At 40.3% G+C, this 25,646-nt stretch overlaps 2 protein-coding genes and 1 long non-coding RNA gene across 4 annotated transcripts in view; 2 read left to right on the forward strand and 1 right to left on the reverse strand.

The window, feature by feature from the left end:
* The window catches only part of GUCY2C (guanylate cyclase 2C), a gene marked incomplete at its 5' end in the record, with an annotated part of 78,148 nt that extends 65,473 nt beyond the window's left edge, over positions 1-12,675 (forward strand). Inside the window, 4 exons of the mRNA XM_081958707.1 lie at positions 1,718-1,816; positions 8,841-8,935; positions 10,692-10,768; positions 11,680-12,675. Of these exons, the coding sequence (XP_081814833.1) occupies positions 1,718-1,816; positions 8,841-8,935; positions 10,692-10,768; positions 11,680-11,854 (446 nt within the window). The 3' untranslated portion in view covers positions 11,855-12,675. The remainder of the gene's footprint in view (positions 1-1,717; positions 1,817-8,840; positions 8,936-10,691; positions 10,769-11,679) is intronic.
* A 4,076-nt stretch (positions 12,676-16,751) lies between these two features.
* On the reverse strand, positions 16,752-25,094 carry LOC309394482. Its single transcript, XR_014175736.1, has 2 exons — positions 24,798-25,094; positions 16,752-17,066 (listed from the first exon to the last, which is right to left on the reverse strand). It is a non-coding gene; the product is annotated as an uncharacterized lncRNA (long non-coding RNA).
* Positions 20,053-25,646, forward strand: part of PLBD1 (phospholipase B domain containing 1) — a 32,716-nt gene continuing 27,122 nt past the window's right edge. The window contains exon 1 of one of the 2 annotated variants that reach the window (XM_081957694.1): positions 20,053-20,234. In XM_081957694.1, the coding sequence (XP_081813820.1) occupies positions 20,126-20,234 (109 nt within the window). In that variant the 5' untranslated portion in view covers positions 20,053-20,125. Of the gene's footprint in view, positions 20,235-20,299; positions 21,012-25,646 lie in introns of those variants that run through there. The other variant, XM_081957696.1, reaches the window with a different exon arrangement.

Raw genomic sequence — 25,646 nt, forward strand, 5'->3', positions numbered from 1 at the left:
GTTGTTGATTGCAAAGGAGTGCTTGGACTAAGTGAATTAAAGGTTGCAAACTAATTACTGAACTGATACATTTTTTACTATTTCAATAGAAAAAATATTAAAGAAATATTGATATTTATCTCTTATGCCTTTCCCTTTTGAGAGAAGCAACTATGCAAAGTCTAGAAGATGAGTAAGAATCAATAATGGAAAGAAATTAACAGCAGAAAAGGAAACTAAAATATAGTTTATATCACCACAGCAGCATTTACTGTATCTTTCCATGTTTTCAGTGTTGCAAACCATCCTTTTTTCACCATGTCCATTCAACAATTCATGTGTGATGTTTAATTCATGTGCTGTCTTTTGTTCGACATATTCTTTACATCTCTGTTTTTCAGAATTTAAACAGTTGCACCCAACAGTAAAATTGTTTATCTTGTCCTTATTCCCAGCCCATCCACTCTTCCTTCAGATAATTGTTTTACAGTGTTTGACCAAATGTGTCTTGGATTTTAGTGCAATATTTTTCAGACTGATATACCTCATTATATTATATAATCTCTTGCACAGTCACTACAAATCACTTCTCAGATTCTCAATCATCAGCATGATATCATCCGTGAACAAAGCCACATTCACATTTGTCTATGCAACACAAATCTAATATCAGTATAAAAATTTCTTAATTATTTACCTATACATACAGTATATTAAATAATCAAGTGACATCATATATCTTTGTTTTACATAGAATAAATTTTCACAGTCAAACAATTCCTAATAATCTACTTAAAAAGTTAAGCAAGCAAACAAACAAACAAACAAAGGTGTTTGTCAATTTTTCAATATCCAGGATATTTCAATCAGCATTCTGCTGAGTATCTTCCCAAGCACATTTATCAAACCAGTGCACCTGAGATTTTCATTCATTCTTGTTGCCTTTTCCTTTATATGAGGAGACAGTGACAACATTCTTCCAGTTATGAGGCAGAAATGGAATTTTCATACATCTTAAAAATACTGCATAGTCATTCCATCTTTTATCCATTTTTTAACATTTTTCCAATTGCACCATCTATATATGGAGGGAGAGAAAGGATTCTTTACCAGTGCTCTCGGTTCATAAAGTGGTCAAATCAATCCTGCTACGTTCATTCCTTTGCGATATCTTTTCATGAACACACACTAGGAAAAATAACAAATAATTTATGGTATCTTAATAACTTAATTGTGGCATAATTTTTGGTTGACAATAGTTCATTCTACTCATATGATTGGTAATTGATTTTGGCATTTTAATACTCTTAACTCATGAGAAACAGTATTAATTATGGGTGTAAACATCCATGAATGAGCACACAGCTATGAGTTACAAATATTGATGCATGATTGAGGGATTGTAAACAGTGAGATTAATTAGACAATATGGCAGGGGTTTGTCAAATTCTAGTTCATTGAGGGTCGCATCAGGTTTGTGTTTGACCTCAGGGGGCCGGGGTGGGCATGGCCAGCATGATGTCACTTGTGTTGGGGGCACCTGTGGTGGCCCGAGAGCTCCACCAGAGAAAGCAGGCTCCTGCAAACCTCTCCCAGCAAAAATGGAGCTCGGGGGGGGGGGTGCGCACAGCCCTCTCGAGCTCCATTTTCATTGGCAGAGGCACCACAGGTCTTGAGTTTGACACTCTTGCAATATGGACTTACTTTTCAGAGAATTTCTATTTTATCTTGTGTTCAGGTCCATGTGCAGCTGGTGTGGTTGGGATTAAAATGCCTCGTTACTGCTTGTTTGGAGACACGGTGAACACAGCTTCAAGAATGGAGTCTACAGGTTTACGTAAGAATAGAGTTTCTAACTGTACAATATTTTATACAGTCAAATTCAGAATTTCATACATAAAAACATTTTATCAAGATATGATAAAGACTTACTATCTCATAGATAAGCATGTAATTTTTCTGAATTTAGATAACAAGGCACTGCAACATATATAGCTTCTTTCCTACTTGATGAAAATGTACAATACAAATGTCATCATCAATTTAGCTATACCTTGCAGGATGAAGGCCTCTTCGGCATGTTTCTAACCAATACAGTCCTCAACTTTCTTTTGCCAATTGGGCCTGCAATACTTGCTGATGTCATCGATCCATTTTGTTTTAGGTCTCTTTTGTGGATGCTTTTTTATCAAGTGGGATTCATTTTATAGCTGCCTTCGTCTACCAGCCCTCAGTTTTTCTTGCTCTGTGACCAGTCCATTTCCATTTCAATTCTTTTACTCTCTTAATACAATACAATACAATACAATACAATAGCAGAGTTGGAAGGGACCTTGGAGGTCTTCTAGTCCAACCCCCTGCCTAGGCAGGAAACCCTATACCATTCCAGACAAATGGCTATCCAACATCTTCTTAAAGACGTCCAGTGTTGGGGCATTCACAACTTTTGGAGGCAAGCTGTTCCACTGATTAATTGTTCTAACTGTCAGGAAATTCCCCCTCAGTTCTAAGTTGCTTCTCTCTTTTATTAGTTTCCACCCATTGCTTCTTGTTCTACCCTCAGTGCCTTGGAGAACAGTTTGACTCCCTCTTCTTTGTGGCAACCCCTGAGATATTGGAACACTGCTATCATGTCTCCCCTAGTCCTTCTTTTCATTAAACTAGACATACCCAGTTCCTGCAACCATTCTTCATATATTTTAGTCTCCAGTCTCCTAATCATCTTTGTTGCTGTTCTCTGCACTCTTTCTAGAGTCTCCACATCTTTTCTACATTGTGATGACCAAAACTGAATGCAGTATTCCAAGTGTGGCCTTACCAAGGCATTATGGTGGTATTTACACTTCATGTGATCTTGATTCTATTCCTCTGTTTATGTAGCCTAGAACTGTGTTGGCTTTTTTGGCAGCTACTGCACACTGCTGGCTCATATTTAAATGGTTGTCCACTAGGACTCCAAGATCCCTCTCACAGTCACTACTATTGAGGAAGGTACCACCTATACTGTACCTGTGCATTTCGTTTTTCTTGCCTAAATGTAGAATCTTACTCTTTTCACCATTAAATTTAATTTTATTAGATAATGCCCAATGTTCAAGTTTGTCAAGATCCTTCTGTATCTTAAGCCTGTCTTCTGGAGTGTTGGCTATTCCTGCCAGCTTGGTGTCATCTGCAAATTTGATGAGTTCCCCATTTATTCCCTCATCCAAATCATTGATGAAGATGTTGAAGCGTACTGGGCCTAGAACAGAGCCTTGGGGTACTCCACTGCATACTTCCTTCCATGTAGATACAGTTCCATTGAGGACTACACGTTGAGTGCGGTTGGTCAGCCACTTACGAATCCATCTGGTGGTGATACTGTCCAACCCACATTTTTCTACTTTATCTAGTAGTATGTTATGGTCTACCTTATCAAATGCCTTACTGAAGTCCAAATAAACTATATCGATGGCATTCCCCTGGTCCACTAATTTTGTCACTTTGTCAAAGAATGCAATATTCTGGCATGATCTATTTTTGACAAACCCATGTTGGCTTTTGGCTATTACTTTGTTTACTTCTAGGTGTTCACTAATTTGTTGCTTGATTATCTTTTCCAGAATATTTCCTGGTATTGAGGTCAGGCTGATAGGTCTATAGTTTCCTGGATCTATTTTTTTTCCTTTTTTGAAGATGGGAACCACATCAGCTCTTTTCCAGTCCTCTGGCAGTTCCCCAGTGCTCCAGGATCTCTGAAAGATATAGTTCAGTGGTTCTGAGATCTCATCTGCCAGTTCCTTCCAAACCCTGTGGTGTAATCCATCCGGTCCTGGTGATTTGAACTCGTCTAGGGTAGACAGGTGCTCACTTACCATTTTCTTCCCTATTTCAACTTGTGTTCCTAATCTGATTTTTGTGGTGCTGTTTTTGATACGTTGGACTGTTTTATCCCTTTGTGTAAAAACAGATGCAAAAAATGAGTTAAATAGTTCTGCTTTCTCCCTGTTGCTTGTCACCTTCTTGCCACTTTCTCCCAGCAATGGGCCAATTGTTTCCTTAACCTTTTTTTTTTTTTTTACGTGTTGGAAGAAGCTTTTTTATCATTTTTTACTTTTGTGGCAAGCCTTTCTTCATTGTGAGCCTTTGCTTTCTTTACTTCATCTTTACGGGCTCGGGCTATTTGCTGATATTCTGCCTTAGTTATGTCCCCCCCTTTCCACTTTTTATGCTTAACTTTTTTGTCTTTCAATTTGTCAGAGAGTTCTTTATGCGGCTATGCTGGTTTCTTTTGGGAGCTGTTATTTTTCTTTTTCTTTGATATTGTGCTAGACTGAGCTTTTGTAATCTCATTTTTCAAAATTTCCCAAGCTTCTTGAATTGTTTTCCCCTTGAGGATTCTCATCCATGGAATTCTTCCCAAGCTCTCTCTAAGTTTATTGAAATTAGCTCTCTTAAAATCCAAGACTCTAGTTTGACTTTGTTCTACTACTTGTGTTTGCATAATGTTGAATTCCAATATTGCATGGTCACTTGCCCCCAGGGTTCCTATGGCTTCAACACCTTCTATCATTTCCTCTCTGTTAGTGAGAATTAATATGGCCGATCCCCTTGTTCCCTCCTCTACTTTTTGGAAAACAAAGTTTTCTGCTACGTTCGTTAGGAACCTGTTGGATCTGGTGCAGAGTTTGTTTCCCAGTTGATGTCAGGGTAGTTAAAATCCCCCACTACTATTGTGGTGTGCTTCCTACATACCTTAGTTAGCTGACTAGCACAAAGTTCATCTACTTCCTCTGCTTGGTTGGGCGGCCTGTAGTATAGACCTATGGCAATGTCGTTTCCCCCCACAACCTTTAATATTGACCCAAATTCATTCAAGATAGTTCTTATCATTGTTGTTCTACCTCCTGGCAGATATTTTAATTGGGTATTTTTAGGGTTATTTAAACATTGTTTTTAACTGCTTTGCTTTTTGTACAGTTTTATTGCCTCCTCTTTTATGTTTATGTTTGTATTTTCTATCTATTGATGTGTTTTATCTGACTGTACACCGCCCCGAGTCCCTTTGGGGAGAGGGGGCGGTATAAAAGTCCAAATAAAAGTAAAAAGTAAAGTAAAGTGCTCTATTTCTGTAGAGATGTAGTTATTTCTTATATATAGTGCAACTCCACCTCCTCTTTTATCTTGTCTATTTCTTTTAAATAATTTAAATCCTTCTAGCTGTATGTTCCATTTGTGGATTTCATCCCACCAAGTTTCTGTAATGGCAACAATATCGTATCTGCCCTCATTTACTTGAATTTCTAATTCACCCTGTTTATTTCTCACACTCTGTGCATTGGTGTATAGGCATTTGAGTCCACATTGATTGACCCTGTGTTTACTGTCTACATAACCTGTGTTATGCCTGACTGCCCATATTTTCTTGCCACTTGTATGATTCATGCACATGGTATGGCACTCACTATTAAATGCTTGGTTTTGCTTGACAGCAGGAGTGATAATCTTATCTGCACAAACATCTATGTTACATGCACCGATAACCCTATGAGTTTTAGATTGCTGGGGACAGAAATGTTCTGTATCAATTAATTCTTTGTCCCCGCTGTTCAGTTTAAATGTTTATCAAGAAAATCTGTGAATGTAATGCCAAGTAACTCAGCCCCTTTCTTGGATGGGTGCAAACCAAAAAACTTTGTACAGTTTTTCTTTCTTTTTTTAAATTTTTTTTTCTTTAAAAAGGACAAAACAACACATACAGAACAAGAGCAAGGAGAAAAAAAAGAAAAACAATTTCATCAAGCATGTCGTTTGGGTACAAGTTTTTGTGTAGCGGTTTTTACAATTAAGAATAAAGTCACTGGTTATCCATTAAACATAACTAAATATTTCATTGAGCATTGTGTGTTCAGATTACCATTAGTATTCTTTCATTTGTGACATTAATCCATTTTATATTATAAAATAGTCACCACCTACAATTATAGTCTTTTGTACAGTTTTTCATTGGACCAGCTGCAGGCATCATGACTAATAAAACCAAAGCCTTCCCTTTTACACCACTCATTTAGTCACACATTAAACTCTGCTACATGCTGGCCCTTCCCTTTTTGTTAAATTATATACTGGTAAAACCTCTGAAAAGATAAGCCTACAACCTATACTACTAAGTTCATATCTCAAGCTCTGGAAATCATTCTTCACAGAAAGTACATCTTTTGGGGACAGATCATTTGTACCAAGATATATAATAGTATCAACATCACAGTCCTTACTTGCATTCTTGACTATCTTAAGAATACGCCTCTTGTCTCTGCTGGCAGTAGCACCTGGCAGATATCTGACCTCTTTTAAAACCTCCATATCCTTTCCTTAATTTACTTCCCTTACGATTGAATCACCAACCAGAAGGTGACTTCTCTTTTTACATACCTTGATCTTCTTCTGCGACTGATGTGTGATACCTGGGTCCCCATTTCCCCTTACCAAAGAAAGTTCTTCATTTTGGACCACAATCTCCTGCTTTTTTGAGTCATCATTATCACAACTACCTTGACCTGTCTCTTTAGTGTCCCCATTAAGGTCAGCAAGGGCACTATATATGTTATGCTGGGTCACAGCAAAAGCTTTGAGTTTATGGTTCACAGCTCTCACCCTGCCAGATCCCACGGTTGTCCAGACTGCTCTTCTCCTGCAGGATCTTTGCCATAGAGGGAGCTGATAGCGTGGCATCTCCATAGTGTGGAATGGCTGAATTGGGCACCTAATTTCTGCTTGGAGAGCACAGATTAGAGATTCTAGATAGATATTGTATACTTTTGTTTGTTCTCTAATCTATGTGCAGGTTTTTCTATCTTGTCTTGTAATGCTGAGCATGTGTCTATCCATGGCTCTTTACACCACTCATAGCTTTTGTATTGATTGTGAGGTTAGTGTACATTTTTCATTGGCATATGTTGGAGCAGGTAGCACACACTGATAAAGAAAATTCTCTTCAGGCATAGAGAGAAGTTGTTCTTGAAAATTATGTTTAGCTTGCCAGATGCCTGCCAAGCACATTTAACATGCCATTCAATTTCCTTTACTGTATCATCTTAACATTGTATTCACTACAATACAATAGTGAATAATAATTGGACCATCTATGGCATTTTCCTCAAAAGACATCTACATTTAGATCTTCCCCCCACAATTTTGGCCTGCATTTTGTTCGATAGGATCTAATGCTCAAGTCTGTCAAGATCTTTCTGAATCTTGAGTCTATCTTCCAAAGTGTTGGCAATGCCCCTCCCTCCAGCTTGGAGTCATCTGCCGATTTGATGAATTTCCCTTCTATCCCCTCATCTAGATCATTTATGAAGATGTTGAAGATTACCAGACCCAAAACAGAATCCTGAGGTATCTCACTGCATGTTTCTTTCTACATAGATGTAGTTCCATTGAGGACTACACAGTGAGTGCATTTGGTCAGCCAACTGCAAATCCATCTGGTGGTGGTACTATCTCTTCCACATTGTTCTATATTACCAAGAAGTAGGGTATAGTCTATTTTGTCAAATGCCTTATTAAAGTTTAAGTACCATATTCACAACATTTCATTGATTGACTAATTTAGTCATTTTATCAAAGAAGGCAATAAAGCTTGTCTGGCATGATCTGTTTTTAACAAGCCCATGGCTTCCAGTAATCATCTTCTTCATTTCTAGATGCTCACAAATCCACTGCTTGATTATCTTTTCCAGGATTTTTTCAGGTATTGATGTTAAGCTAATTATTCTATAGTTCTCTCGATCCTTTTGGGGGGGGGGGCTTTTTTGAAGATTGGTACCACACCAGCTCTTTTCCAGTCCTCTGGCAGTTTCCATGTGCTTCAGGATCTCTGAAAGATTTCATTCAGTGATTACAAGATCACATCTGCCAGCTCCTTCAGGACCTTGGGATTTAAACCATCTGGTCCTTGAGATTTGAACTCATCCAAAGCAGATAGGTGTCTTATCAATTCCTTGCTAATTTGATCTGCATTCTTGTTCTGTCTCGCACAGTGCTGCTTTTGTTAGGTTGGGCTACATTTTCCCCTTTTGCTTAAAGACAGATGCAAAGAAGGAATTAAACAGTTCTGCTTTCTCCCTGCTGCCCATCACTTTCTTGCTATTTTCTCCCACTACTGAATCAACCATTTCCTTGACATATTGAAAATAGCCTTTTTTTGTTGTTGCCATTTTTGCCGTTTGTTATAAGTCTTAGTTAACGCCAAGCCTTCGCCTTCTTGCATATTTGGATTATTTGCTGGTATTCTGCTCTTGTTAAATGCCATTCTTTCCATTTTTTATACTGGTCCTTTTTGTCCTTGAGTTTGTCAGAGAGCACTTTGTGCAACCATGCTCGTCTGCAGTCTCTTGTTTTTCTTTCTCCTGGTATTGTTTTTGTTTGGGTCTTTATTATTTGTTTTTCTGAGTAACCCAAGCATCTCATACTGTTTTCCCCTCTAGGATTTCCATCCATGGAATCCTTCCTATTCTGTCTCCTAGTGTGTTGAAGGTCAGCTCTCTTAAAGTCTAAAACATTAGTCTAACATTGTTCACTTACCTGGGCCCAGAATTGTGGTGAATTCTAGTATAAATTGTTATATGACCAATAAATACATAAAATCATCAAAGCTAATCCAAATTTATATTAGTATGTTCAGCATTGTATAAACTTAATTACAAATGTTTCTTATAAAAACAATGGTGCTTTTCAGATAACTGAATTCTGTTGTTTTCACCCATAAAAAATCAAGAATTACTAAATATCAACTGTATAATTTGGCATAACCCAAAAATAATAAAATAACAAAAAACTATCTTACAAATATTGTGTAAGTTTTATATGCTTACTTTTAGCTTTGCGGATTCATGTAAGTGGTTCCACTATTGATATTCTGAAGAGGACAGACCGTCAGTTCCAGTATGAAGAACGAGGAGAAACATATTTGAAGGTAATCTATACCCATATATTCATCTGTTTACAGTGAAAATTTATTTAAGAGCTACATAGCTTTTAAAGTATAACTTTACAGTTCAGTTGTGTCCAAACTACTTAAAGGTAGGCTTCACTCATTCAGGGACCATTTGAAATTACAACAGTGTGGAATGAGAGAGATACTTACGACAGATCCTCATAACTATACCCATTGCAGAGTCCCTGTGGTAAACTTGATTGTGACTTGGGTAATTAATGATCAGATCACAAGTAGAACATCACAGCATTCCATGATTATATGATCATTTTTGTGACTGCCATCTTCTGACAAGCAAAATCAATGGGGAGGCTGGCAGGAGGTTACAAATGATAATCCTGTGTCTGTGGGATGCTATAATAACATGGGATTCATGGCAACTAATACTGCTGGAACATTCGCTGTAAGTTGGCAAGTCATCTTACAACTGCAGTAAGTCAGTGTGGTGCCTTACAACCATGTCCTTTAGTGACGTAGTGGCTGGTCCCAGTTATCCTTGGTAAGTGAGGATTATTTGTAATAAATGTTATGATATGATCTTGGATTGGGAAATACATTCCTGATTTGCAGCAGTGAACTTGTGATAATTTTTTGAAGTTTTTTTTTGGGGGGGGGCAGGGTTGTCCATGGAATAAGGATGATGAAGAACGGCTGTGGAGATTCTCGGTCATCCAGGTCATAGTTGCTCCAAAAGTACTTTTTCAAAAGGCAACTGGACTGTTTTTTCCCTTGAGGAAAAAGAAGGCATTTCGCTTCTCATCCAAGAAGTTTCATCGGTTCTGACAGGATGATGGGGGCAATGGAAGGATTAACTCTGATAGGATGGGAGGGGATTGGAAGCATCATATTTCTTTTGCAGTCATCTAGTTGTCCTAATACTTTCCCTGAGAACTCTTAAGGCCACTTGGAGGACTAACCTCTATTGGAATGCAAATCTTCTTGGAACTGCTGCAAGGGCTACATTGTAGGCAGAAGATAGGTGGTGTCTTATCCCTCCCCTCTGTTGAGAGAGGGCTGCTCGGAGTTAACATAATGGTCCAGCATTGGTTTTAAAGAGGGGTAGAAGATGCCATTTATGTTAATATTGATCAGTTTCACCACCCCCAGTGGTGTATTAACCATTAAGCAGACTAAGCATGTCCTTCGGGCATCAGGCCCAAGGGGGCACCACAAAGTTGAGAAAGGAAAAAAAAAACCAATGAAGATTTGTACAGTATATACAAAGGAGGGGGGGCACCAAGATTTGTCAGTGCTTAGGGCACCTGTGAGCCTTAACCCGCCACTGACCCCCCCAACCCTATTTGTACAGATAAACCCTCCAAGTGGCTTCAACAGCTCTTAGGGAGAGTGCTAATAACCAGATGACTGCCAAAGAAATATAATACTTTGAACCTCCCTCCCCCCATATCCTGCCAGATTAAGCTTCTTGGATGAGAAGCAAAATGTCTTCCTCCTCCTCAGGGAAACAATAGTCCTGTTGCCTTTATGGTGAATTTTTTTGGAATTGATTACTTTATAAAATAGCATCTTGTCCAAGGCCTTTCCTTTCTTCTCCTTCTTTTAATTGTCATGCTAGCAAATCCTGAGGTTGAATTAATCACAACATGTGTTATTTTATGTATTTATACATTCAGTGGGTTTAAATAGTTTGCTTTTTTCAAAAAAAATCATGCAATATAGTAATAACAATAATTATAAGTTAATAAGTAATTATAATCTTATCATTTCATATTAGGGCAAAGGAACTGAGATTACTTATTGGCTGACAGGTGTGAAGGATCAGCAACATAATCTTCCATCGCCTCCTTCTGTGTAAGAGGTTTTTTTGTTTTTATTAAAAAGCTGTGATATTAGCGAATGTTCAAATCAGGGTTGGCTTTTGCATTGTTGATTGATAGTTCTTGTTTTCCTTTTGATAGGGAGAGAAGAATCTTTTGCAGTATATGTTGTTCCTATTTGTTATTTTCTGAGGGTGGGGTGCTTTTGGAGGACAGGTTCATGCATTCCCAAACTAACTTCGCCCTCTGTAAGATATAGACACATATAAAAAAGTACATTCTCACTCAAGATGTGCATATGTGTAGCAGTGGTGGGTTGCAGGTGGTATGTCCTGGTACAGGCGTACTGGAGCCTGCCCGGAGCACCGGGTACCGTTCTGGTACGGTGCTCCGGAGGGTCCACCTGCCCGCCCGAGCTCCTTGCCGTGTTTTAAAGCTGTGGGCGCTTCCGCACATGTGCATGGTGTGTACAGCGCCTGCGCGACGCTCCGCCGAGCAGCTGGAGCGTCGCGGAGGCTTGCGGAAGTGTCATTTCCAGCTACAACATGCCCGCGAGCTGCATGTGTGCATGTGGGTGAGGTTGGGGCCGTTCCAACTGTACCTGTTGGAATGGAATCCGGAACCCACCACTGATGTGTAGACATCTTGATATGTATGTGTAGACATTCATGTTGTATTAATAAGAATGGCTTGCCACTGTTTTTTGTTATTGTTTGGTTTTATTTCCCAATTTCTTCACCATTTGTATAGTCCTGGCATATTCTGATGGTCTGTCACCCAGGTGCCATCCAGACCTCAACTTGCTATTATTAAGATCAACTAGATGTTGCCACTGTTGTATGAGCTCCCTCTATTCTCTAGCTTTTAAACAGCCATTTATAGGGACAGACGTATTGGTGGATAGAAATGTATAGATAATTAAAAAATATTTACTGCTATTTCCAGGGAGAATCAGCAGCGTTTGCAGGCTGACTTTGCTGAGATGATAAAGGACTCGTTGCAAAAAAGACCAACGGGAAATTGCCAGATGCAAGAGATTTCGTGCTTGACTAGCTACTGCAAAGACACCCTGGAATATCTGCAATTGGCTACTACAGGACACTCTGCCACTTCTCTGTAAAACCAGATAGGAACAAGTTAAAGAATAAAAATTTTTCTGTTCCCACCATTGCCACCCATTTGCAAGATTGAGGAGAGCAAGACTGGTTAAAAACAGAATGTTGCTCATTCCTTTAAGTATCGTTATATCAGTAAGAGTCTGATGGCACCTTTTCAAACTAGCAAGCATTTTTTTTTAATTGTAAAATTTTTATTGGTTTTTTACAACTAGCAAGCATTATTAAAAGACATACAATTTTCATCACTAGAGTTTATTTTTTTAATAGAACATGTTAGTTTGCAACAATGCTTGGCTACCATAGACCAACATGTAATATCTTCTGTACTTGTATATCATTATACAAGTAATTAATAAAAGTGAAAAGATACCCTTTGCTGCATTTCCAACATGCAAATAATTTAATGCAAGCTACTTCTGCTGACTTATTAGAGCCTTTACTAGTACGCTGCTTTTGGATGTGCAGGTAGAAAAGGAAGAGACTGTCAACTACCAGTAGTATCTTTTAGACTCAGTACATTGCTTATGGTTATTTTATCTGTCATTTAAAATCTGTTAAGGCATTTTTTTGATGATGTATTTGTTCTGTAACATTTGGGAGTATAACCAATCTGTTTGAAAATACAATAAAACTTTTGAATAAGAGTATCTTGTAGCACTTGTTCTTACCATGCTACGGATGAAATATAAATATCTATCTCCATAACCACACCCTCTTAGTTGAGATATATTCACAGGCAGACAGTTATGTGGATGTTGGCATTTTGTTGCTGTCCTATATAGTTTTTCATACATGATTTTATTTTGTATTTTATAACATTAAGATTACTTACAACTTATGTATAGTTGGGAGTACTTGTTTGGAGGATCATTGGAGGACCATTTGCATGGCAAGAAAACAAGATTCAAAATGCTGCAAAGAAAGAAAAAAGCTGCTCTTTTTGGGGTCTCCTCTATAATAATAATAATAAATATTTATTTCTTAGCCGCACCCTCCCCCGAAGGACTCGGGGCGGCGTACAGTAAAACATATGAAATAAATATATAGACAAGACATACATACATATTACCAAAACATATAACAAGACATGTACAGGAGGAGGTCAGCTAATAAATAAAAACAATCCAATACAATGTTTAAAAACCTCTAAATAATTAAATACAATTAAAATACCCAAATAAAACCCGTCAGGAGCGATATAATTAGATCAAAGTTGAGCCAGGCCAGCTACTTGGAATAGGTGGGTCTTGAGCTTTATACGAAAGGAGCGGAGGTCAGAGGTGTTCCTAATGTCCGGAGGGAAGTCATTCCACAGGGCTGGGCCCACCACAGAGAAGGCTCTACTCCTAGGCGCCGCCCCCCGACACTGTCTGGTGGACGGCACCTGGAGGAGGCCCTCTCTGTGCGAGCGGATTGGTCGCAGGGATGTATAGGGCAGAATACGATCCCGCAAGTAACTAGGTCCTGAGCCATGGAGCGCTTTAAAGATTGTTATCAAAACCTTGAAACGCACCCGATAGACCACAGGAAGCCAGTGCAGCTCGCGCAGGAATGGTGTCACATGGGAGTACCTAGTACTCCGCATAATTACCCGCGCGGCTGCGTTCTGGACCAACTGTAGTCTCCGGGTGCATTTCAAGGGAAGCCCCATGTAGAGAGCGTTACAGTAGTCCAAGCGAGACGTCACCAGCGCATGAGTGACTGTGCGTAAGGCGTCCCGGTCCAGTAGGGGGCGCAATTGGCGCACCAGGCGAACCTGGTGGAACGCCCCCCTAGCCACGGCTGTCACATGGTCATCCATGGACAGCCGGGCATCCAGGAGGACGCCCAAATTGCACGCCTGCTCCAGGGGGGCAAGTTGAATGCCCCCGATGGCCAATGATGGAATTAATTGGCTGAACCGGGGAGCCGGTACCCACAGCCACTCCGTCTTGGAGGGGTTGAGTTTGAGTCGGTTGCCATCCATCCAGATCCATACGGCTTCCACACACCGGGACATCACTTCGACGGCCTTGTTGGGGTGGTTCGGGGTGGAAAAGTACAGCTGAGTATCATCAGCGTACAGATGGTATCCCACCCCGAAACCACGGATGATCTCACCCAGCGGCTTCATATATGTGTTGAACAGGAGTGGCGAGAGGACCGACCCCTGTGGCACCCCACAAGTAAGGGGGCGTAGGGTCGACCTCTCCGCCCCTGCCAACACACGCTGCGTCCGGCCAGAAAGGTAGGAGCCAAACCACCGCAAAACGGTGCCCCGGACCCCCAACCCCTCCAGCCGGCGCAGCAGGATACCATGGTCGATGGTATCAAAAGCCGCCGAGAGGTCTAATAGGACCAGGATAGAGGAACAACCTCTATCTCTGGCCCTCCAGAGATCATCCACCAACGCGACCAAGGCCGTCTCCGTGCTGTGACTGGGGCGGAAGCCGGACTGGCGCGGGTCTAGATAATCATTCTCCTCCAGATGCCGTGGAAACTGGTAGGCCACCACACTCTCTACAACCTTCGCCAAAAAGGGAAGGTTGGAGACAGGACGATAATTGGCCAGCTCCAAAGGATCCAGGGAAGGCTTCTTGAGCAAGGGTCTCACCACCGCCTCTTTCAAGGCGGCCGGGAGAGACCCCTCGCTCAGCGAAGCGTTCACTAGGTCCAGGAGCCAGTCTCGTGTAACCTCCCAGGATGCCAGTACAAGCCAGGAGGGGCACGGGTCCAATAAACATGTGGTGGGTCGCAGTCGTCCACGCATTCTGTCCAAAACCTCGATGGCAACCAAGTCAAACTCCTCCCAGGTCGATTCCTCAAGACTCGCCACGGACGTCTCCATTGGACCACTAACAGGGACCCAATCCTTCCGGATTTGAGCGATTTTATCCTGCAGATATTTCCCAAATTCCTCTGCTCTGCCCTGTAGAGGGGCCTCCCGCGGCCCCTGAAATAGGAGGGAGCGGGACACCCGAAACAGGGCGGCAGGGCGGTTCTCTGCGGATGCAATGAGAGTGGCACAATATTGGCATTTGGCCACTCTCAATGCCACAAGGTACGTCCTTAAATGGGCTCGTGCCTGTGTTCGATCAAGTTCGGAACGGGAGGATCTCCATCGACTCTCTAGGCATCTCTTGCGGCATTTCATCACCCTCAGCTCCTCGGTAAACCAAGGGGCCAGGGTGGATCGTTGCCGCCGGAGAGGCCGCAAAGGCGCCACCCGGTTCAAGGCCCCGGTAGTCGCATTATTCCACGCGACCACCAGGTCCTCTACCCGGGGGCGGGTCAAGGTTACAGGAGGTGGCCCAAGCTCCGTCTGGAACCTATCTGGTTCCATCAGGCGCCTGGGGCGGAACCATCTAGTGCTTTCCGGTTCCGCCTCCCCGCAGCGGGGGGTAGCACCAGGGAAGTCAAGACGAAGGAGTGAGTGATCTGACCATGACAGGGGAGTGATGGTTAAGTCCCCTCCTCCCAGATCGCTCAACCACTGGCCAGAGACAAAAACGAGGTCCAGAGTGTGTCCTCCCTCGTGTGTCGGGCCCTGAATCATTTGAGTCAGGTCCATGGCTGTCATGGAAACCATGAACTCCCGAACCCCCTCTGATGCTTCTCCCATCGATGGCAGGTTAAAATCCCCCATCACTAAAAGTTTGGGGGTCTCAACCGCCACCGATGCGATCAGCTCGAGGAGTTCAGGCAGGGCCGCTGATGTATAGCGAGGAGCCAGGTATACTATCAGCAGGCCCAACTGTCTCCCAGGGCCCCATTTCACAACAAGGGATTCACATCCGGACGTCTGTGGCACAGTAGACTCCCTCGGCTCTAAGTCCTCCCGAATAATTGCTGCCACCCCACCGCCCCTTCCCTGGGCCCGGGGCTGGTGAAATGCTCGGTATCCTGGTGGGCACATTTCCACGAGGGGAAGACCTCCCTCGTGGCCCAACCAGGTCTCCGTTATTCCCGCGAGGTCCGGCTCCCCCTCTAAAATTAGATCGTGAATGAGGGGGGCCTTGTTAACAACGGACCTCGCATTGCATAACAACAGCCTCAGGCCCTGGGTCTGTAACTCTTGACCACCTAGAACGCGGGGGTTGGTACAAGCGACCGGGTGTAACCAGCAGCCACGGTCTCCCAACCGACTGTAAGTTCTTAATCTGTCCTCGTATCTGCCCCTCCCTGCAACCGTTGGAATTAACGAGCCCTGTATAGGAGTGATATCCTCCCCCTCCTCCTCCCTTCCGCTCCTTCTGCTCGCAACCACACCTGGAGGCCCGGCTCTCACATCGCTCCTGATCTGACCCACCCGCCCCACAACCCCTAAACCCCCACCCCTACAAATATTTAAAAAACAACTAACTAAAAACCCCCTAAATCTCCGCTTCCTAGCAACACAACTGGCAATATGGGTATCATTCTGTTATGCTATGATTTCATTTTCATAGCAGGATTAAGACTGTCTTCATTTTTAAAAACTCAAATCCATGTTTTATGCATATTTTGTTCATTTTATTTCTTTTTAGGAAGTATATCCTACTGTTTTGAGGTTGAGATGTTAGTAACAAAATGTTTTAAAAGCTGCTTCATGGAACTGCCATTTATTTTTCTGTTACATCAAATAAATAGATTATCCTATGTCAAATAGATAAAACAAAATGGCTGCTACCATCCCACCAGGAAATAATTGTGAAATCCATCAAGTTTTGCCATAGTCTTAAAAATGTTAGTTGAAGCCAAATACTGTATACATACCAGAATATGGATGTACTTTCTTTATTACTTAATTATATGGTGCCACTATAAAACATATTTTACTTTATATTTTTGCTCAAGTTACCAAACAATCTAGCCGGGAAAAAATAAACTTTCAAATCTGAAAGAATAGTTTATATACAAAAGAAAGAGCACACAAAAGGAAAAAATGAGAGAAAATTATTTATTTATTTATCAAAACATAGTGTTTTCTTGTCAAATACACTGCAGTCCAGAGTTCTGTTAATTATTCATTTTACTTAATTTTAGTTCAAATCCATATAGGATGAAGGCTGGGTAATCACACAGTGCAGGATTCACTGTCACTTTTTTTTTTTTGATGGGATTAGGTTCCACGTGGCCTATAGGAGTCACGATATTCTGACTCCAGCATCAGATAGGGAGCATGTCATATCCGGGTAGGGTCATGACCTGGTAGAGTCTGCATCCAAGGGGGATTTGTTTATTTTGATGATGTCACTGATAAAACAAACAGATAAGCCATAGTTAAAGTTAGTTATTACTCATTTACTGATTTTCTTAGCCCGGGAAAAATAAAATGTCATCCTTAGTTTATTGGTGTACAATTCTCGCCCTTGGCAAGAGTTTCTTGTGGTTTCTTTATAACATCAAGTAAAATTTAGATCATAAGTAAGTAACTTGACCTTGCCTTTCAAAAAAAAATGATAGAACTGCTTGACTTCTTTGGATCAGCTTAAGCTAATGATGGAAAATTTACAGAATGATTCTTTTTATATAACTCATGATAACAAAGTTCTTGAGAAAATGCCACCTCTGTATTATTCAGAATTTAAAATTGAGTAATTCAGATAATTCAATCAATAGACTTATATGGAGAACTGCAGACATTATTTTGGAGAAGATATGTGAAGTACGTTAGCAAAACCCTGACTTGACACGGGGAAAACAATAGCATGAGAAAGAAATTTAAATTTAGTCTTGACTCTTTTCAGTGTAAGAGAGATGAAAAGGAACAAGCCAGGGGTGGGTTCTAGCCGCCGTTACTGCTGGTTAACTCGTGGGCACGCTTTGCGTGCTGGATGCGCGCATGCACAGTTCAATAGAAATTGTTCTGCGCATGTGCAGAACTGAAAAACAAGATGGCGGCTACAACTACAGCGACTGGGGAACCGGTTTGGAGGCATGGCGAGCCTGGGTCGCTGCCGATTCAGCGACCCAGGCCAGCATGCCACTACCGGTTTGGCCGAACCGGTAGAAACAAGCTATTAGGCTTTCAAAATTGGTGACAGCCATTCAAAATAGGCCTCATCAGAAATCAGACTCCACAATTAATACAGGCACTCCATTTTCATTAGCTATTAGTGCAGGTAGTCCTCAATTTACAACAGTTAATTTAGTGACTGTTTGAAGTTACAATGGCACTGAGAAAAGGGACTTATGACCATTTTTCATACTTACAGCTGTTGAAGTATCTCTATGGTCACGTGATCAAAATTCAGATGGTTGGCAACTGGTTCATATTTATGACGGTTGCAGTGTCCAGGATTATGTAATCACCTTTGGCACCTTCTGACAAGCAAAGTCAATGGGGAAGCCAGATTCACTTAACAACCATATTATTAACTTAAAAACTTATGTGATTCACTTAACAACTGTGGCAAAAAAGGTTGTAAAATGGGGCAAAATTCACAACTGTTTTGCTTAACAATGGAAATTTGGGGTTCAATTGTGGTTGTAAATTGAGGAGTACCTGTATATTTTCTCCAAGATAATTTCTGCAGTTCTCTATAGTTTATCACCACTTAATGGCATAAATATCATATGGTGGCTTAATTTTTGGAATGGAATTATAACCATGCAGCCATTTCTTTTACCATTACCAAAATGTAATTTTGTAGAATTACAAAAAGAGAATTCTTGTTAGATTCAATTTAAAAATCCTACACTTTTAGAACAGGAATAGCTTTAAAATAACTAAAATTGTAAAAATAGAAAGGGAGAACAATCTCAGCCATATCACTTTCGGAAGCTGGCCTACAACGTTTGTTTTGAAAAACATCAGATCTGCCCAAGAAAAGTTTGATAAAATTGTAATAGGGAGATCTATCATAACTACAGGAATTTTGCTTAGGAAAGTGATTGCTCTACTAAATGCTTTCAAGCCAAGGTTTTGCTTTTATAGTAGCATAGTCTTTATTGTCATTGTACAAAATAAATGCAACAAAATTGGTTATACAATTGGTTAAACAAGCAATTTAACTATAGGGTTTTTTTTACTCATTTTGTTTTATCACACCTGGAAAATGCTTTTCCTTTCCACACTTTGTTGTACTTTTCTGTTATGTTTCTGTAAGCTGTCTTTAATACTGAAAGGCACATCATCAGAAACTGGTTTAAATATGCTTGAGATAAATACATGTCCATCATTCAACAAAACTAAAAAATAATAATAAATTGCAAAAGGAAGCTTTACTTACAACAGCTTACATACTGCGACAATACCTTTAACATCATCAAACATTCACATCTGTCTATCCCAGGTGCTAGAAAAGGACTCAATAAAAAGGCAAAATCCAGTCTGAATACCTGGCTGACTGTGCACCAAACATATTGTAATTAAAAAATGATAAATTAAAAAGAAAACAAAAAATAAAGAGCGCCAAGGACAGATTTGATGGCCACTATGTCTTTTTCTGCTGTTTGTTTTCTATGTTTCTAAGTTTTACATATTTCCATGTTTTGTTTACTCAAACATATCCATGAAGAGAAATTTAGGGGGAAAAGGACCGATTGGCTAAAGGAAAAGGTTCCCATCGCACATATGTGCTAGACGTTCCTGACTCTAGCTAGCGCTGTCCGAAGCCGTCTCCGTGGTCATGTGGCCCGCATTACTAAACGTGGAAGGTGCACGGAACGCTACTACCTTCCCACCAAAGGTGGTTCCTATTTTTCTATTTGCATTTTTACATGCTTTCGAACTGCTAGGTTGGCAGAAGCTGAGACAAGTAACAGGAGCTCACTCTAGCGTCCATGAAAACCATTAAAACACCAATTGGCTAGCATCCATTAAAACTTCTGTATCCCTCAAGATATAGCTGTGTTATGCCCAGACTCCAGTCAAAAGTGTACCCCTCCGTATCAGATTACAACAGTCCTTGTTGAGTTCAACCTCTGAGGTGTGTGGAAGGATGCCATCCCGTGCCGCTGAAATACCAAGCAGACCTGACGCTCCTTCCCTTCCAAACCCTACAGACAAGGTCGGCCAGGTGTTGAGATCTGCTTATAAATCATTCCGGGTTAATGACTTCGCCTTAAAAGAGTATGGAGACATTACAAGTAGGTCAAGATGTCTTACTGTCCTTGGCTTCCTGACACTATAACAACCGCGATAATGATGATGATGATGATGATGATAATGACCGGGCGGAGACCTTTTTCGCTTTCCAATCCACCCCGCCTAAGAGAGGGCGGACCTCTTGTGCCTCCCGGGGCAGCGGCCGGGGAAGAGTCGGCAGAATAATCTCGCCCCACTCTCAGGCCGCCTCAGAGGACTCGGCATGGTCCCTTTCGGCAGCGCCTCCTCCTCGGACAATCGCAACCAGCGATGCTGGAGCTGGTACTGGGGGGTACTTTTACTTCTCTGGGCCGTGGCAGAAACTCGAGCAGGTGAGAAGGACAGGACAGGCAGAGAAAAAGCCCTTCTCCCGGCCACTTGGCCGCTGGCCCGGGAAGGGGCTCGGGCTGAGTCCGCCGCGGCAAGAGGCGGCTTTCCAAGGAGGAGGACGCTTCCCGGGGCCCCTCCGCAGGGTCCCGCCAAGAGAGCGTGAGCCGGGAATCCCTGCGTTACAGGCGCCGCCGGGAAGTCTCGCTTTTGCTTTTCCTCTGCTCTGCGCCGTGGAGGAAGAGGGGCGCCTCGGCCCCTTCCTTTCGGATCTCCCCGGGCTTAAGCGAGCCTTTTTTTTTTAAAGGCGTCAAAAAGCCCTCCGTTTGGAAATGGCGCACAACGCAAAGAAGTCCAGAGTTCCTATTCTATATTTCAAAAAGAAACGTACTTTTAAAACAATCAGAATAGGTAGCGCATGGAACGGAGCTCTTTCGAATTCGCAGGGAGCAACACTTTTTTTTGGCATTCTCCTTTTATGAGGGGAATTCTTTGCTGCATATATTATAAAGCCACGTTTCCTAGAATTAAATCCTGAACTGAACTGAAATCAACAAATAAGCAGACGTTATTTAGAGTTTCGGGACACTTTTTACGAAACAAAAATCATACAACTTTCAGTAAGTCTCCCATCCCTCGTTTATTTTCAAGGGCCAAATACATTCCTGTTCCATTATTGGAAACATGGCTTACAATATGTAAGAGATAAGATAACATGTATACAGTACATGGTGTGATTCCGAAAAAACTTTGAAAAGTACATTTACATTTGTAAACACAAGGTAGGACTGATTGCCTTCTAATTTGAATATTATTCTTAAGAAACACCTTGCAAATTAGAAAAGGAAAGCCCGTTGATCCTAAGAATTATTACTGCAATATTAGACGAGAGGATGTTTTGTGATATATTATGTGACCTTCAGCTTAAGCAAGTTTTACAGTAAGTGCTTTGTAGGCTGAAAAAATAATTTATAATGAATATGTACAGATATGTTGGCACCATGGATTAAGAGAGTGTATAAACTTCCATTCTAATGAGTGCTGAAATACATAAGAGATAAAATAAATTACCGTGGGAAAATATTTTGTAACTTTATTTGAATATTTAGCCAGCACATCTGCAGTCAGTAGCCTGGATAGATTAGAGAATAGAATAGTGTGTTTCTCTGCCCATGAATTGCTGACTCTTAGGGTTAAGCTTATTTATATTTACTGTATATTTATTTACATTGGTGTATCGGAGTGTCATTTACTTTACTCATATACTGATTTTATCTCTTAATACATGTTTTTATCTTTGGATATAATCCATAAGCAGTTACTTGTGAGCAATCGGCATTGAATCTACTTCCTCACATTCATAGGATTTGCTATTAATATGCCTGGAAAACTTGCAAATGAAGATGATCATAAGTAACATAAAACTTTTTATCTGTTAATAAAGCAGTTGAACTGTCCCAGAGTTATGTGATCATTTGTAAGCTTTCCAGCCAGCTTCCAAAAAGAAAAGAATGGGGGGAAACCAAATTCGTTTAATGACAGCATGATTTACTTAACAACTACAGTGCTTTGCTTAACAGCTATGGCAAAAAAAGGTTATAAAATGGGCTAAACTCACTATACCTGCCTTGCAATGAACATTTTGGGCTCAAATCTGGTTGTAAATTGAGGAGTACCCATAGATACACCATTGCCAGAAGAATTAAGTAGGGAGGTGTGAGGTGAATTCTCTAAGAGGAGTAACTGAGTGGTATTACCAAGAAGACCATCTATATAATTCAGCCTTCTTTGCCTTTGCCAAAAGGCAAGGAAGGCCCTCTGATAAGGATACTGATGGGTAAGATACATAACATAGACATTTAAGCATCTTGGCTTAATGGAGTGAAGGATCTAAGATTAGAATCATTAATGATTTGAATTTGGGCTGAGTTTGGACCTAAGGCAATGTTTCTCAACCTTGGCAATTTTAAAATATGTGGACCAATTGATTTCTGGGAATTCAAGTTCATATATCTTAAAGTTGCCAAGGCTGAGAAACACTGATATAGGGAATGCCAGGACGAGAATGGTTTAACACTCATTCATGAGTGTAATTAAAAAAAAACATATGCTTCTACCTTTTAAAATAATTTGATGATATAAGTATATTAAATAATACCTATAAATTATGAACCTCTTCCTTAAGAGTGATTGTAAGATTTGGGGAACAGCTCATTCTTTGGATGAATTACAATCTACAGATGTGTTTTTAAAACTGTTTTAAGTTTATTGATTTTCCTCCACTCCTTGACCATGTCACAAGCTGATTTACGATTTTCATCTGATTTGTTTAAAAGTTCTAAAATCAGATAACTTTTCAATTGAAGTAGTTTAGAAAACTTTGGTCTTATCAATGAGTGTCAAGAATTGTATGATAATCAATATGTGACCCCTTCCTTTTTTATGTAGTGTTCAAAATTTTCATTTTCTCAAATAATCAGAAATTATTTTTAAAATAACTAATTTTACTTTTATCCATATAATTTTATTAAAACCTTTAAGAAAGAAGATTTTAAAAAAACTAATAGAAACTAATATAAAAAGAGAGAAAAAGATCAAAGTGCAAAAGCAAAGAAAGAAAATACAAAGAAGTAAGCTCTGGGTTTCTTTACATCAGTTATAAGTACAATTATAAATTTTCCCCCATAAACTATCCTGACTCATCATCAAAACTATAAATCTTAAGTTCATTTTTTCTGTTCTCACAAAAAGTCTATAAGGGGGTTCTAGTTAGCAATAAATATAGATGTTTTTTCTCTAATTAATAAGTCAATTTGACTATTTCTGCAACTTCCATCATTTCACCAACCAAATCTTTCCACCTTTGCACATATAATAATTTTGGTGAAGTCATATTTAAAAACAAAGTTCCATGACTTTCCCCCTACCTACAAGTTACAATGGCACTGAAAAAAGTGGTATGATCATTTTTCACTTATGACTGTTACAGCATTCCCACGGTCATGTGAATTACCATATTTTTCGGACTATAAGGTGCACCGTGATTTTGAAGAGGTATTTTTTTTAAAAAAAAAGTTTTTGCACTCGGCATGCCTCCCAAACCCTCTGCACGCCTCGTTTTTTTGCAAAAAAAAAGGGAGGGCATGCAGAGCTTTGGGAGGCTTGCTCCTGGGGGTTGGAGGGGGCAAAGACAAGCAAAAAACACCTTTTTTCACAAAAACAGGCCGTTTGGGGGGGGGGGGGTGAAGTGCATGAAGAGCCTTGGGAGGCTTGTAGAGTGCTCTTGGGGGCTGGAGGGGCAAAAATGGCTCACGTTTTGCTCATTTCTTCCCTCTCCAGCCCCCAGGAGCACTTTTCAAGCTTCACAAACCCTCCTTACTGTCCATTTTTGCAAAGGGCGTGGGATTTCGGTAGGCCACAAATGCTGTATTCAGTGTATAAGACGCACCCAGATTTTCACCCTCTTTTTTGAGGGAAAAAGGTGCATCTTATACTCCAAAAATACAGTATATTTGAATTTTTGACAACTGACTCATATTTACGACAGTTGCAATGTCCTGGGGTCGTGTGATCACCTTTTGCAAACTTCTGACAAGTAAAGTCAATGGAAAAAGCAGATTTCATTTAACAACTGTTACTAATTTAACAATTGCAGTGATTCACTTAACAAATGTGGCAAGTAAAGTTGTAAAATGGGGCAAGACTCACTTAACAAATTTCACACTTAACAACATAAATTTTGGACTCATTTGTGGTTGTAAGTTGAGGACCAACTGTATTTATCACACTGATTTAGTGTTTGTATTTGAATATAAACTTTAGGACTTTTTTTACAAGTCCACCGAACATAGTAAAACATTTCTTGTTTTCCACTTTTCCAACATATATTTGTAATTCTTTATACCTTTTAGGGAATTTCTCTGGTGAGGTATACCAATACATAACTTTATAAAAAATCTTAAGATCATAACATAAAAAGGTAAAAGTAAAGGTTCTCCTCGCACATATATGTTAGTTTTTCCCAAGTCTAGGGGGTGGTGCTCATCTCCCTTTCAAAGCTGAAGAGCCAGCGCTGTCCAAAGATGTCTCCGTGATCATGTGGCCAGCATGACTAAACGCAGAAGGCGCACGGAACTCTGTTACCTTCCCACCAAAGATGGTCCCTATTTTTTCTACTTGCATTTTTACATGCTTTCGAACTGCTAGGTTGGCAGAAGCTGGGACAAGTAACGGGAGCTCACTCCCTTATGTGGCACTAGGGATTCGAACCGTTGAACTGCTGACCTTTCTGATCGACAAGCTCAGCATCTTAGCTACCACGTCCCCCAAAGATCATAACAAACAGTAATGTAAATTTCAATCTTTTCAACCACATATTTTCCCATTGTTTCAAACACCCAAAGTAGTTGAAATTAGTTGAAATGTTCATGATTAAAATACCTGAATTTATTTTCAAGAAATAATCAGTTGTACTATATATCTTAGTATTCTTAAGTTATACTGTTACTTTCTGGATATGTGTTGAGTGATAGATTGGAAAAGAATAGAGATGGATACGATGCCCTTACCGAAAGCTACTTTGATATAGTGGTTGAAGCATCTGGCTGGAGGTTTTGAGCTCTTGTCCCAGCTGATACACAAAAGAGGCTGGTGATCTTGGGTCAGTCACTCTCTCTCAGTCCTAAGGAGGAGGTAATGGCAGACCACTATCGAAAAATCTTGCCAAGAAAACAAAGACTCGTCCAGGCAGTTGCTAGGAGTCAAAGACAAAACAACCTCTTACAGTGAGGAAAGAAAAGAGAATGCTTACTGTAATGTACTGAATCTGCTTTCCGTCTGTCACTATTAAATGCTTAGCACTGTAAGTTCCATAATGCAATATCAATATGGTTACAAAATATCTCTTGTTTAATTTCTACAGTGTTAATTACATTTTGTTGGAGTGATGTTATAATAAGGTTGACTAACACAGAAAACACTTTGGTCTTAAATTAAGAACTAAAGACTTTAGTATGGAAATTGTAAGCCAAGATGCTGACCTTAGCTTCCATGACATGTAATCAGTCAGCATATGTTGTGCTGGGTCACACATTGCGTTTGTGTAAACTTAATCTGCATGTCTACACAGTCCCTTGGCCTTTTGGACTAGTCATTGTTCTCTGGATTTGGGATGTTATTGCAAAACCTGATTTTCTTGGTACATTTTCATTTTGATTAAAAAAAAATAACTGCCCTTGGTTTGTGAAAATACTCTATCCAATATAAAATCTATTGAGAAAAATATAGTGAATTTAAGACAGCAAAGATGGATTTAAGAATTACGGATGATATACAACAAGGAGGGTATGAGTATATTCCCCATATCTCCTAATTTTTTTAAAAATATTTATAAGCAGCTTCAAAACACCACAGCTTTC

This window comes from Natrix helvetica (assembly GCF_964273705.1).
Source record: "Natrix helvetica genome assembly, chromosome: 6".
Classification (NCBI taxonomy): Eukaryota; Metazoa; Chordata; class Lepidosauria; order Squamata; family Natricidae; genus Natrix; species Natrix helvetica.